This window comes from Oryx dammah, unplaced genomic scaffold (assembly GCF_014754425.2).
Source record: "Oryx dammah isolate SB20612 unplaced genomic scaffold, SCBI_Odam_1.1 HiC_scaffold_21, whole genome shotgun sequence".
Classification (NCBI taxonomy): Eukaryota; Metazoa; Chordata; class Mammalia; order Artiodactyla; family Bovidae; genus Oryx; species Oryx dammah.
The window spans coordinates 30,387,410-30,400,655 of NW_024070205.1; the positions used below are offsets into that span (position 1 = coordinate 30,387,410).

The 13,246-nt window shown below is 56.3% G+C and overlaps 1 protein-coding gene across 1 annotated transcript in view; it reads right to left on the reverse strand.

Annotated features, from left to right (window-relative positions):
* The window catches only part of MMEL1 (membrane metalloendopeptidase like 1), a 35,188-nt gene that overhangs the window by 8,191 nt on the left and 13,751 nt on the right, over nucleotides 1-13,246 (reverse strand). The window contains exons 2-10 of the mRNA XM_040264172.1: nucleotides 10,926-11,003; nucleotides 10,144-10,203; nucleotides 8,709-8,870; nucleotides 8,455-8,535; nucleotides 6,536-6,631; nucleotides 6,037-6,155; nucleotides 5,489-5,554; nucleotides 4,056-4,190; nucleotides 3,892-3,981 (exon numbers count right to left, since the gene is read on the reverse strand). Coding sequence (XP_040120106.1) covers nucleotides 3,892-3,981; nucleotides 4,056-4,190; nucleotides 5,489-5,554; nucleotides 6,037-6,155; nucleotides 6,536-6,631; nucleotides 8,455-8,535; nucleotides 8,709-8,870; nucleotides 10,144-10,203; nucleotides 10,926-11,003 — 887 coding nt within the window. The remainder of the gene's footprint in view (nucleotides 1-3,891; nucleotides 3,982-4,055; nucleotides 4,191-5,488; nucleotides 5,555-6,036; nucleotides 6,156-6,535; nucleotides 6,632-8,454; nucleotides 8,536-8,708; nucleotides 8,871-10,143; nucleotides 10,204-10,925; nucleotides 11,004-13,246) is intronic.

Genomic DNA, 13,246 nt, shown 5'->3' on the forward strand with positions numbered 1-13,246 from the left:
CAACAGGAACAGTGACAACAAATAAAACCCCACTCTACAGCAAACAAAATTAAGTGAAAGCTTGCAAAACATTGCAAGCTTTTCTTCTGAGATCAGGAAGGAAACAAGATATCTACTGTCATGATTTTAGCGTTATGCTAGAAGTCCTAGCCAGTTCAATAAGATAAGAAAAAAAAAATCAGTAAGGATTGAAAAGGAAAAAACAGATTTTTCATAAAGAACATGACTCTGTGTCTATAAAATATGAAAGGATAAACTATTGGAACTACTACATGCTTTGAGTAAAATTGCTATATACAAAGTATTTTTATTAATATATACCAGGAACAAGCAAGATATATTACAGAATGGTACCATTGGCAATGATATTTTAAAAACCTAGGAATAAATCTATTTTAAGATATGTAAGGCTTTGACATAGAAAACTGTAAAACTTACTTAGGGAAACAAGAGAAAACATAAATATATAGAAATAAATATATATGGAAGGTTCATGGATCAGAAGATTGTAAAGATGTTGATCTTCTCCCAAACTGACACTTAGATTGGAAGCAGTCCCTATCAAAATCTCAGCAGCTTTGTGTGTGTGTGTGTGTGTGTGTGTGTGTGCGTGTGTGTGTCTAATTGGCTAGCTGACTCTGAATCTTGTAAGAAATGTAAAAGTTCAAGAATAATCAATTTGATCTTGAAGAACAGAGTTGGTAGACATCAGAACTTATCACAAAGCTGCCGCAACAAAGGCAATGGGTGCTGGCGTGTGAATAAACAGAGACCAGTGGAACAGAAGAGGGTTCAGAGACAACACACGCAGGCACAAACACACAGACACAGACATGCACGCAGAGGCACACAAAGACACTCAGTCTTTAACAAAGGCGGCACACAGCGCAGTGGCTGATGATGGAGTCTTTTCAGTAAACCGTGCTAGATCGTCTGGATGGCCACAGGGAGGAAATGAAACAATTCCTTCTCATTCTATATAAAAAATCAGGACTTCCTTGGTGGTGTGGTGGATAAGAATGCTGCCAGTGCAGGGGACATGGGTTCAATCCGTGGTCTGGGAAGATTTCACACAATGTGGAGCAACTAAGCCCATGCACCGCAACTACTAAACTCATGTGCTGTGACTACTGAAGCCTGTGAGCCTAGAGCCTGTGCTTCGCAGCAAGAGAAGCCACTGCAATGAGAAGCTCATGCAATGCAGTGAAGAGCAGCCCCCACTCCCTGCAACTGGAGAAAGCCTGCTCAAAGCAACAAAGACCCAGAATAACCAAAAAGAAATAAGCAAAATAAATCACCTCAAGGTAGACTTCGATCTAAACGACCTGGACAGGCAAAGATTTCTTAAGCAGAATGCAAAGAACGTGAGACATAGAGACAGTATCCATCCAACTTTGATAAACTGATAAACTGGACTGTTTTAAACCTCCTTAATAAAAAAGAACCAGTATGAGAGTAACATATCAGGCTGCCTGTTGGAGAGGACATTTGATACACAGAAACTGACCCGGGGATCACATCCAGTGTCTATAAAGAACTAAAAACCAGCAAGAAGAAGGCAGAGATGGAAAGAGACTTGAACAGACACTTAGGAAAAGGGGGTCATCGCTGGCCAGACGGTGTGGAGTAGTTCAGGGAACATCAAATCCAACTCAGACAGAATTCCGCAGCACATCTCTGGACGGGCTAAGACGGAAGGAATGGGCACACCCAAGCACCAGAGGGAGCGTTTCACTCCTGTTGGGGAGTGTAAATGGGTATGATGGCTTTGGAAAGACCTGTGTCCTACAACCTGGCCACTGCACCCCTGGGTGGTTGCCTGACAGAGATGCTTGTGTGTGTGTGCTAAAAAACAGGCAAGAGAACGAGTGCAGCAACATTGTTCAGAAAAGTCCAGAACTGGAACTGACCCAGAGGTGCAGCAAGAGTAGAGAAGATGCACAAACTGTTGTGTGTTCTTAGGGTCAATTGTACAGCAATCAGGATGAGTGGGAGGTCGCTGCTGCCCCAGTGAGGTGAGATGCTGACTCGCCCAGGGAATGTGGAACAAGGCAGCTGGGGCGAGTGTGTGGTGCGAGGAGGGTGGCGCTGCTTCAGGGGCAGGGCAGGACGGGGGCTGTGTGGATGTGCTCACATGTGACAGTTCTAAGCTTTATAAACCCATTATCATCCAGACATTCTGAGCTCTGGGTTCCTGGACATGCCCCCTGCTCTTCTGGGGCCGTCTCCTGGGCAACTTCTGGCCATCTTGAGTTCTGTTCCTCTCACTTCCCATGTTGAGTCCATTTGTAAGTCCTGCCCATCTCGCTTCCAAATTAACCCACAAGCCAGGTCTCTTGGCACTTCCGCTGCCGCTGGTCCCAGGCTGCCACCTCTCTGGGTTGTGCATCAACGTCCTGACCCATCTCTGCTTCTGGCCCTCGGCTCCACTCCCTGTGCCCTCAGCAGCCAGGTCCTCTTCTCTGTGAGCCAAGTCCTGTCCCATCACAGCTGGAGCCTTCAGAGCGGCCCCAGAGGCCTGACACGGTCCACCCTTCCCCCTTGGCCTCCACTTGCCCCCAGACATCCCGCAGCCCTGGCTTCAGGACCTCAGCACACACTGTACTTCTGTCCCCTTCTTGCTGGCCCTCTGACATACTCTGCAGGCCACCTGTCTTTTTCCTGAACTGAGCTCCAGGCAGGGGCTGCTTTCTTCATTCATGGATGGAGCTAGTGCCCTGAAAGTGCCCGCTGGGGAGTGGGTTGCGGGTGAGGGTGTCACAGCGGGCCATGGCTGAGAGCCGGGAAGGAAGGGTAGGACTGGGCGCCATGGGGCCTTCCAGAGCACCAGGTTCAGAGCCCCGGGCGGGGCCTCTCCTGAGTCCTGTCTTGTTCCCCAAGACCTCCTCTCTTGTTCCCTGAGTCCCCTCATGTTCCGTGGCCCCAGACACTCAGGTTTCTGGTCAGAGGAAGGAGCTTTCTGCCTCTGCCTTCCTCCTGCTGACTTGGTTCTGTCCCCAGCTGCACCCTCCTCCCTCTGACTTGAGCCTCGGTTGCCGCCTTTAGTTGGCAATGGCTAGAACGGCCTTCTTGTCCCTCCTCCCACTGGGGGAGGCCCCTCTGACTGCTCAGGGTGGTCAGGGCAGGCTGTGGGTGGATGGGGGGTGGGGAAGGGCCCAAAGCCGATCTCCTCTCTTCCTAGGCTGGGCTGCCTCTCCCCAGCCTCTGGCGCTGGCCGGTGGGGAGGGTAGGATTGGAGGGTCTGGCCACAGTGGGGGTCCCGAGCTGGGCCTGGGGACAGAAAGCCCCAGGTGGGGGTCTGCCTGACTCAGCCAGGTGAGTCCATAACCCCTATCAGGCTGTTTCCCACTCAGAAAACGGGACGTTGTAGCAGCCACCTCATGGGAGGGTAGCACCCCCATCCACAGAAGGACAGCTGATGTCTGTTGTCCTGGTGTGAAGGTGTCCCTGTTGAGTGACCGGTCCCATGGCCCCTCTTGGCAGGGGTGTATCTAGGGGTCTCATGGCTCCTCTCGAGGGGGTGTATCTGGGGGGTCCCATGGCCCCTCTCGGGGGGTGTCTTGAGGTTTAGACTGTCCTGGTGTGGAAGTATCCCTGTTGGGTGTATCTAGGGGTCCCATGGCCCCTCTCGAGGGGGTGTATCTAGGGGTCCCACGGCCCCTCTTGAGGGGGTGTATGTGGGGGGTCCCATGGCCCCTCTTGGGGGGCATCTTGAGGTTCAGACTGTCCTGGTGTGGAAGCATCCATGTTGGGTGTATCTAGGGGTCTCACTGCCCCTCTCGAGGGGGTGTATGGCCCTTCCTGGAGGGCATATGTGGGGGGTCCCATGGCCCCTCTCGGGGGGTGTATCGAGGCTAAGAGGAGAGGCGGGTGGGTGGGGGCGGGGCTCACCTTCAGACCAAAGCTGTTCTGGAGCTGCTCCAGGTCCATCCTGTGGTACAGGGCGGTGACGTCGTGGCGCTCCTCCTGGGGTACCGTGGCCTGCAGCAGGGCGGGCGGTCACGGGGGCCGGTGTGGCCCCCCCCCTGCACCGCCCACCTGGGGCGCGGCCTCACGTTGGCCAGCTGCGTCTCCAGCTCCAGCACCTGGGCCATGTCTTCCTGAACCAGGCCGCTATTCTCGGGGAGGTTCAAGTCCTCCCGCAGCATCGTGGCCACTGACACCATGAACTGCAGGTAGGCTTCCCGTACCTGGGCCAAAGGACGCAGGACAAAGTCTGGTGGCCTCGGCCGCCTTGGCCCCCATGGTGCTCTCTGCGGGGGTGCGGTGGACATATGACAGAGAGCAGCCCTCAGGTACTCACCCGGACAGGCGTTCCAGACGGCTTATGCCTCCCAGAACAGGGCCCTCAGCGCTGGGGCTCATGCTCCCCACCAAGCCTGGGTGGGTGGCTGCGAGCTCTGTGTGGATGGTGCCTGTGTGACCCGCACCAGGCACTCAGGGCTGGGCTTCCCGCTCCATCCCTCCTGTGTGTGACCAGGGCCTGAGACCTAATCCAGAGGACCGCACGGCCACATGTGAAGTGCAGGGCACACAGTAGGTGCTGGAAATGGCCCAGGGCTCAGGGGGGCTGGCCTCAGCTGGGCACTGGGAATCAGTCCTGAGGATGTGTGCCCGTCTTGGACCCACCTTCTTTGTGGCCCATCATTTGTGGGCGGGAACCACAGAGGCCTCCTCCTTCCCGTTGCTTGGTGTCAGGCTGGGTTAGTGCCCACAGGCTAGTGCTGGTGGGCTCTGCTCCCTGGCTGCCAGGTGTGAGCCCATCCACATGCTCCAGCCCCTGCTGCTCTGAGCTGGGTTCCTTGGTCTGATCTCCCACCCCACGGCCCCTTCACAGGTCCTGCTTTTGGTCACCCTTGTCCTTTCTCTTGGCTGGTCCCATCCTTCACAGCCTAGCTCACAGCCTACTTCTTGCGGGAGGCCCACCATATTGCTTCCGGGTTGTGGGTCATGTCACCTCCTGCCGTCCCAGCCCACTCCCAGTCTTTCCTCTCCAACTTCCCCCTCTTCCCCTCGCTGGCCCTGTCCTTGCCACTATTTGGTTCCCCATTTCTCTCCTTGCATGCACAAGCAGGACAGCTCAGGGAGCAGACTTAGGGCCTAGTTGGTGGCTGTGTTCAGATCTCTACAGGCCCTGAGCTGGCTGCATGGACTCTAGTTCTGCCCTGGCAAGGGGGCGGGCAGGGTGTGCCCCTCGGGGCTGCAGGGCTGAGCTGATTGCCAAGCCTGGCTCCAGGGGTTCAGGGGCACCCCTGCAACAGCGACAAAGGCAGGGGTCCACATCTGCATGTCCAGCCCTCAGCACCGGGACTGAGCAATGCAGGTGCCCACAAAGGCCAGCTGTGGGACAAGGGTGGGGCAGACACACAGAGAGCTGGGCCTCAGGGGGCCCTCAAGTGACATGCAGAGGGCACGTGGAGCAGAGGGAGCAGGCAGGAAAGTGCTGGGGGTACGGGGCTGATCCAGCATCAGGCAGTCCTTGACTCACCTTCTGGTTGTTGCCCTCCTTGAAGTAGTACTCTCGGGATGGCATGCCCAGGGTGGGTTGGTCTATCTGCAGACAGAGCGTGGGAACCTGGGCACGGAGCTAGGTCCCCAGCTTCGCCCCTCCCCCAGACTGTGCCCGGTGGGAACCTGAGCTCCATGTGGAGTGCATGCAGGCACCAGCCCCAACTCCTGCCCTGGGCTGGACTGTGGGTGGGCTGAGGGGAGGCCCACCTGCAGGGCCTTGGGCACCCTCTCCCGCCCCCCCAAAGTGAGGGCACATTCCACATGGGTCCTCTGTGGCCTTCTAGCTGTGACCAGTGGTAGCTCTCTAAGGTCAGACTTTCTGAGCTGGTGCCAAAGGCGTGGACAGAGTGTCCCAAAGACCACCTCAGCACATGGGCTTACTCCTGGTCAGGACCTGGGTCCCAGAAGCCCAGATGGTCAGCACTGGCCCCCTGTACTGCAGGTGTGGATGAGAGCAGGGCCCGGGAGCACACCAGGCCCACCTGGCCCTGTGGAGCCCTGCCTCCCCGGCCCCCTGGCTCTTACGTAGATGATGTGCCGGCTGGAGTTCTGGTCGTCGTTCCAGATGAAGAGGTCAATGAGCACCCGCCGGTTGAACTGTGCGTTCATCACGGCCAGCTGCTGTTCCAGCTCCCACTGGGGGCCTGAGGGTCAGTGCCTCATGCTGGAGACCTGCCGGCCTCGGGGTCTAGCCCAGCCCCTCATCTGATGGGGAATCCCAGAACTCGGGGGTGTAGGGGACCCTGGCTTATGGCAGCAAGCACACCAGTGGGCCTTGGAGGGGGGCTTGGGGTCGCCCTTCCCCCCATTGTCCACAGGGAACAACAGTGCGGGAAGCAGAGCCTGCCCTGAGAGCCGGAGCCCTTGGTCTCTCCTTAGGGCTCTGGAAGGGATGCCACTCTGTAGAGCTGGAAGGGACCGGCTACCCAGAGCCCACTAGCAGCTGCTGCATACTCTCCAGCTCGGGCCTAGAAGGCCTTGGCTCCAAGGAGCCCCAGGCCCAGGGCCACCTGCCCTGCCTTACCTACGCTCTTGTTCCACTTGTCCATGGCCACTGGCCAGCCTCCCACCACCTCCAGGATGTTCAGCAGGGGCTGTGAGTCTCGCTTCTCTATCTCACCTGAAAGGGGAGGGAGTGGTCACTCACCCGATGCCCGAGGGGTGTGTGTACGTGTGTGACACCTGCTGCACGCCCAGGTATGCTGACGCATAGCGCTATGTCCGACCCTCCCTACACAGATTCTGCAGAGTGGGACATGTGGGGCCCTGGAAAGAGCAGAGACAGGACACAGGCGGGGAGGGGCCCAGGGTTGATGAAAGCCCAGGTGCCACCAGGACGAGGGTATTGGGGGCTGTGACCTGGAGCAGGCGGGATTCAAGAGGCCCAGGCAGCACTCTGGGCAGGGGTGGGGGACCAACTCGTTGGTGGGGAAGCCCTCAAGCCCTCCAATCCCAGCATCGGGTGGCTGAACTGCTGGCAGAGCTTGACACACAACCTCCCAGTGTGGTGGTTCAGGAAGCTTGGGAGAACCTGGGTCCAGAATCAGTGTGGGTGGGAACAGAGAGGCCTGTGGAGTAGGCAGAGGCTCCGGGTGGGGAGGGACTGGCCAGCCACTTGATCTGGACAGGCTCGAGAGCTGGCTGGTGGGGGAGCGGTCCAGGGGGAGGGGAGCCAGGACCTGGGGGAGTGAGAAGTATGGTATCCCACGTGGCTGGTGAGGGCACACTGGGCTTGCTTTCTTGGGTCCCAAGCTGAGAGCAGGTTCAAAACTGAGGGAGTCCTGGCAGTCTCGGGTCGGTTGTGACAAGAGTCACTGGCTTCCTGGGCTGGTTCCAATAGGTGATGGACTGGCCACCAGGCTGCAGGCCGTGGGTCACACCTGTACATTTATACTCAGTCTGGCGTTGTCCTTTAGAAGATTTGTCTCTCAGGTCAGAAACTCTATACATGTGGGAACTGAGGACACCGCCTTCACTTGGCAGGTGCCAGCCAGACCAGATCAGGTGGCCTCTTGTTTCCATGGGGAGGAGAGAGTGCACTAGCCAGAGACTGCACAGAGACACCCAGATGATGCTGGGGTCCCCACAAGTCCTGCTCTCAAGTACACCAGGAACAAGCCCCTCCTTCCAGAGAACCTGGGGAAATAGCCAGCTTTGAACCTTGGCACCGAAGAACTGTCCCCAGAGCAGCCAAAAGCATGGGCTAGGCTTGAAAGCCCCAAGGCAGGTGGCCAAGGGAAGATGGCTGGAGGGGCCCAAGTGTTTGAATCCTCTTAATAGGGACCAGCTCCCCGAGAAATCCCCCAACACGCCCCCAACATATACACAGGCATACACATATTCACACAAATCACACAGACACACAGACACATATACATATACCTACACACACACACACAAAGACACATACACGTATACACACAAGCATACAAAGACATACACACAAACACATATGCCTATACACACAAAGACATACATATGCATATGTATATAGACACGCACACATATACACAGACACACACAAAAACTTAATACACATATCCACATGTATATGTATACACACATACACACAAATGCATAAATACAGACATACATACACCAATACACATTCAAACATATACACACACATTCCTACACACACATATATACACAAGCACACACACGATAGACATACATTCGCATCTGTGCACACATGCATCCTTCACTATCTCCCTCCAGCCTGAACACGTCGCCCATAAGGGACAGGGTGTGAGCTGGTTCTGGGTAGCTGGCAGTCAGCCCATGCTCACAGGAAGCCTGGACCCTATGGTCAGGCAGGGCGGGGGGGTGGTGGGCACACGGTCCCCCCAGGTGAGTTTGAAGTGGTGCCCTGTCCCTTGCTCTGCTGAGGGCCATGGGGTCCTAGAACAGGGTCCTGGCAGGGCGGCCCCATTGGCCACTCACTTTCATTCATGCAGGAGCGGTAGAGCACCTTGGCCTTCTGCACGGCTGGCCGGTCTTTGGTGGTGGAGTTCTCCAGCACCGCTGCGGGCAGAGAAGCCGAACAAAGGCCTCAGGTGACTGCTGGTGGTGGGGAAGGGTCAAAGTCCCAGCCCAGGGTGAGGCTTCATCCCAAGGGACTCCCTCTTCCCAGCCCGCTGGGTGAGGAGGGCTCTGCTGGCTGTCCCTCTGCTCCCCATGGTGGAGACTGTGCTCACCTTTGAGGATGATCTCCAGCTCGTCCCGAAGGATGTCAAAGACGCTGTAGCGCGAGTTGGTCTCAGGGATCACGTGGCGCCGCAGCCAGCCCCCGCATGCGTACTGGTAGAAGTCGTCACACGGCTCCATGGACGGGTCCATGTTCTGGAGGATCCTGGCAGCTGTTCGTCCCCAGGGGGTGCGGAGGGAAAGGGAAGACCCGGTGTGGATGGCCCGATGGGCAGTTAGATATTCAGTCACAGCCAAGTGCCCTCGGCAGCGTTAGTCACCCTGGGACCTCAGGGCGGTTGTAAACAGGGGCTCCAGCTCTAGTGTGTGTTAGTTGCTCAGTCATGTCTGACTCTCTGTGATTCCATGGACTGTAGCCCCCAGGCTCTTCTGTCCATGGGATTCTCCAGACAAGAACACTGGAGTGGGTTGCCATTTCCTTCTCCAGGGGACCTTCCCAATCCAGGAATTGAACCCAAGTCTCCTGCATTGCAGGCGGATTCTTTACCGTCTGAGCCACCAGGGAAGCCCCCAGCTCTAGGGACTCCAGTTATCAGCCACACAACCTTGGACCCCTGTGACTGTCCTGATCCTCCCCTTCCACATCTGCAAATCTGCGATGCTGGCGGTCTGAGCCCACCTGGCTTGCAGCAAGTGCTCGACGCTGGCCCTGCCCCAGAGCCCTGAAATGGGTCACTGTGTCCGTGGGGGATGGTCGCTGTCATCCACCACGGGGCTTCATTTCCTGCTGGAGGGCTGTCTTTGCCCCAAGAACCCCAAGTGGCAGGGACAGTGGTGGAATGCTTTCAGCCGGACTGGCCAGGCTGGAACCCCACCCAGGACCCTCCCTTTCTAATTTACGTGTCTGGGACCTCGCAGGAGGCAGCACTACAGGGGTCTCTCCACGGCCCCAATGTGGGCCGAAGAATCACATTGCTGAGGTTTTACACTAGTGTTTCTTTGTACCATTTCCACTGTGTTTGATCTGCAAAATAGCTGTACATGGCACACAATTTTAAGATGAATTCCTGGGAGAAAACTTGAGTGTGTGTTTGTGTGATTTTCTTTCTGTAAATGCAAAAAAGAGCATGTGGGGTCCCTTGCTAGCTTTGCTGTGGTCACAAGGGCCTCAGCGGGCAGGGAGCGGCTTCCTGGGCGGTACAGGGGGTGAGACACCTGCAGAGGAGTCCCTGTCTGTGTTCACAGCCAGGTCTGCATTGAGCCCAGGGCCGTGTGTGTGTGTGTGTGTGTGTGTGTGTGTGTGTGTGTGTGTATGGGTGTATGTATATGTGTAGGTATGTGCATATGTGTATATGTGTTTATGTATGGGTGTGTGTATGTGTATATATGTGTGTGTGGCTCTCCTCTTGGCCTTGGGCAGTGCCTGCACCACCATCATTGTTACCCCCCTACCTGGGGCAACGCTTGGTAGGGAGGCGGGCTTACCTGCCATCACACAGCCAGGGGTGGTGCAGGTCTCGACCTTGTCCTTGGAGGTTTTGATCTCTGCAGGTAAGGAGCGATGAGTGTGAGTGCAGGACAAGGATGGTCAGGTGCCAGTAGGGCAGGCAGGGGTGGGTGGGGCACCCGTGGGGTGGGGACGGCTGAAGTGGGCAGGGTCAAGTTTCAAAGTCATCCCACCCCCATGTGGCCCAGCCTGGGCCCTGAGGGCATCCTCCCCGGGTTGCCCAGGCCTGGGCCTTAAGTGAGGGTAAGCTCACTCTGGCTTGACCCCTGTAGTGACGCTGGAGCCCCTTTACACCCTCTGAGCCCCCTCTGAGGGCTGAAGCCAGCCGTGGTGCCCTCCACCCCGTGGGCCCAGCCGTCTCTCACCCATGAGCTGTCACCTCCGCTAGGCAATCTGCTTGTGCTGCCTTGTCGCTGTGCGCCCCTACTCTCTCCCTACTCGCTCCCTACTCTCAACCCCCACCATCTGGCCATGTCCGTGGAGCAGCTCCCAGCAGGGCTGCTGTGTGACTCTTGCCGGTCCCCAGGCTTGGGGAAACATCCTGCGTCTAGCAGGTGCTCATGACTGCATCCCTACCACTGCCTCCCCCCACCTCCCGGATGCTGTGTCCTGGGCAGGACCACCCTCCTGCTGCACACTCCAGCTTGCAGTGGAACCCGGCCTGGCTATAGGCTCCCCGGCCCTTCCTTGCTGGTGGCCTGGCCCATGGGGGTGCAGATTCCTAGCCCCCTCCCCGTGTTGAGAGGGGAGACGGGGCTACCTCGGGGTGCTCGTTTTACAGTGTTCTTCTCTTCCTTGGAGAAGCAAAGCCGGCTAGAAAAGAGTGGCAGCCGCTTCCCTGGGGAGAAACACAGCACTCAGCTCTGGGGTGGTAGGGCCTGTCTGGGGCAGCACAGGCATTCTCTTGTGGCAATGGGGGCCGAATCGTGCATGGTGTGGTGGCCCCTGCCCCCTGTAATGGGGGCAGGTCACCAGTCAACCAAGACAGGGGCCCCAGCAGAACTCAAATCTGAGTGGAGGTGGCGGGGCTTCCCTGGCTTGCCAGTCTCTCTCTGGGCCCGCCTTCCTGGCCCCCCTCCCACTGCTGGACTCATAGGGGTCCTGAGGCAGGACCTCTTCCCCTAATGAAGTATCTTCTGACATCCTCCTTGACCGGGGGATCATGGGCCTCACCCAGGTCAGGGTAGGCAGCTTCTGGGGTCTGCTAAGGCAGGGAAATGCACTCCTTGAGGGTGAAATGTCCTCTGGCGGGGGTAACCTCCCGACCCATTCTCCACACCCTCAGCTCCAGCCCCGCCACTTTTCCTGGCAGCTGAGAACGCAAAGCTGCCCTCCATCATTTGTCTACTGGGTGGGAGGGGCCACTGCTTGGTCAGCATCGGCCTGAAGGGGTTGTGAGAAGGACGGGTCAGTGGCAGGAGGGGGTTGATCAGGTCCAGGGAGAGTGTGCACCAGCCCTGGCCACCTTCCCCACCAGGCAGACACATGGAAGGCCTTGTCCAGGTCAAGGCTGTGAGCACTACAACTGTGGGGGGTGCAGGAGGCCCTGGACATGCTGGTGTCCCCTGGAGGCTGTGGTCTGGGATAGGGGTGGGGAGAGGAGTTTCCCCGCCATCTGTTTCTTCGTCCGTGAGTCCAACTTGTGTTAATATTATCAAACAGCCCTGGTGCTGGACCCTGGAGAATCAGATCTAAGGCCCACACAGGCCCTGCCCTTAGGGATCCCCGGTTCAGTGGAAACAGGAGAAAAGTGATACGTAGATTGAGGCAAACTGTAAAAGCAAATCTGAGCTTTGGAGGTGAGGAGGACAGTCGCACAGATCAGAAACAGAAACACAGTGCTGAGTGTGTGCGACATCTGTCTGCCCCATGGGCATGTGCCAGTTACAAAAACCCACAGGGCTTCCAGACAACGGCCATGCCTTTGTGGAAGAGTGGACTAGCTATCTGAGCTCTGGGCAAAGAGACAGCGGTGAGTTGGGGGTGGCAGGGAGGACGGGGAGGAAGAGGCCTTTGCTTCTGATTAGGGCACAGATTGTGGCTCCCACCTGAATAAGGACAGCAAGCTGGAGAAGTGACATGAAAATTTTAGAAAGCAGCAGAGAGCTGAAGACATAAAGAAACCCAAATGAATTCCACAAACAGCCAAGGCCTGCCTCCCAGGACCAGAGGGACCTGTGGCTGTTTCACCTGTGCCTGGGGCAGGAGAAGGGGCAGGGGGAGGGGCAGGAGGAGGAGCATGCCTTCTACAGAGTAGAAGGATTTGTGACAAGCCCTTTGCACCTGCTGGGTAAAGAATCCGCCTGCAAAGCAGGAAACACAAGAGATGCAGTGTTTATCCCTGGGTCAGGAAGATCTCCAGGAGAAGGAAATGGCAACCCACTCCAGTATCCTTGCCTGAAAAATCTCACGGAGAGAGGAGCCTGGCGGGCTACAGTCCATGGGGTCCCAGAGAGCTGGACACGACTGAGTGGCTAAGCATGCACGCCTGCACTGCACCTGCCCTTGGGCTGGTGGGAGGGATACTGGGTTCCAAGGAGCCCCCGTCATACAAGGCTCTGTTTCTTTCTCTGGGGCCTCCCCTGATGCACTGCAGTGATGCAGATGAAGGCAGGGCCAGGGCAGGAAAGCTGGGAGAAATCCTCCCTCATGAGGAAGCAGGCAAATGTGACCCATAACCAAGAAAATAAGCAAAAGCCCAAAGTGGATTTGTTGGTGAACAGATATCAGTTATATAACAGATAAAAGTTATTTAACTTATTTAACTTCTATGCAGAGTACATCATGCAAAATGCCAGGCTGGATGAATCACAAGCTGGAATAAAGATTGCTGGGAGAAATATCAACAACCTCAGATATGCAGATGATATCACTCTAATGGCAGAAAGTGAAGAGGAACTAAAGAGCCTCTTGATGAGGATGAAAGAGGAGAGTGAAAAGCTGGCTTAAAACTCAACATTCAAAAATCGAAGATCATGGCATCCAGTCCCATCACTTCATGGCAAATAGATAGGGAAAAATTGGAAACAGTGACAGATTTTATTTTCTTGGGCTCCAAAATCACTGCAGATGGTGACTGCA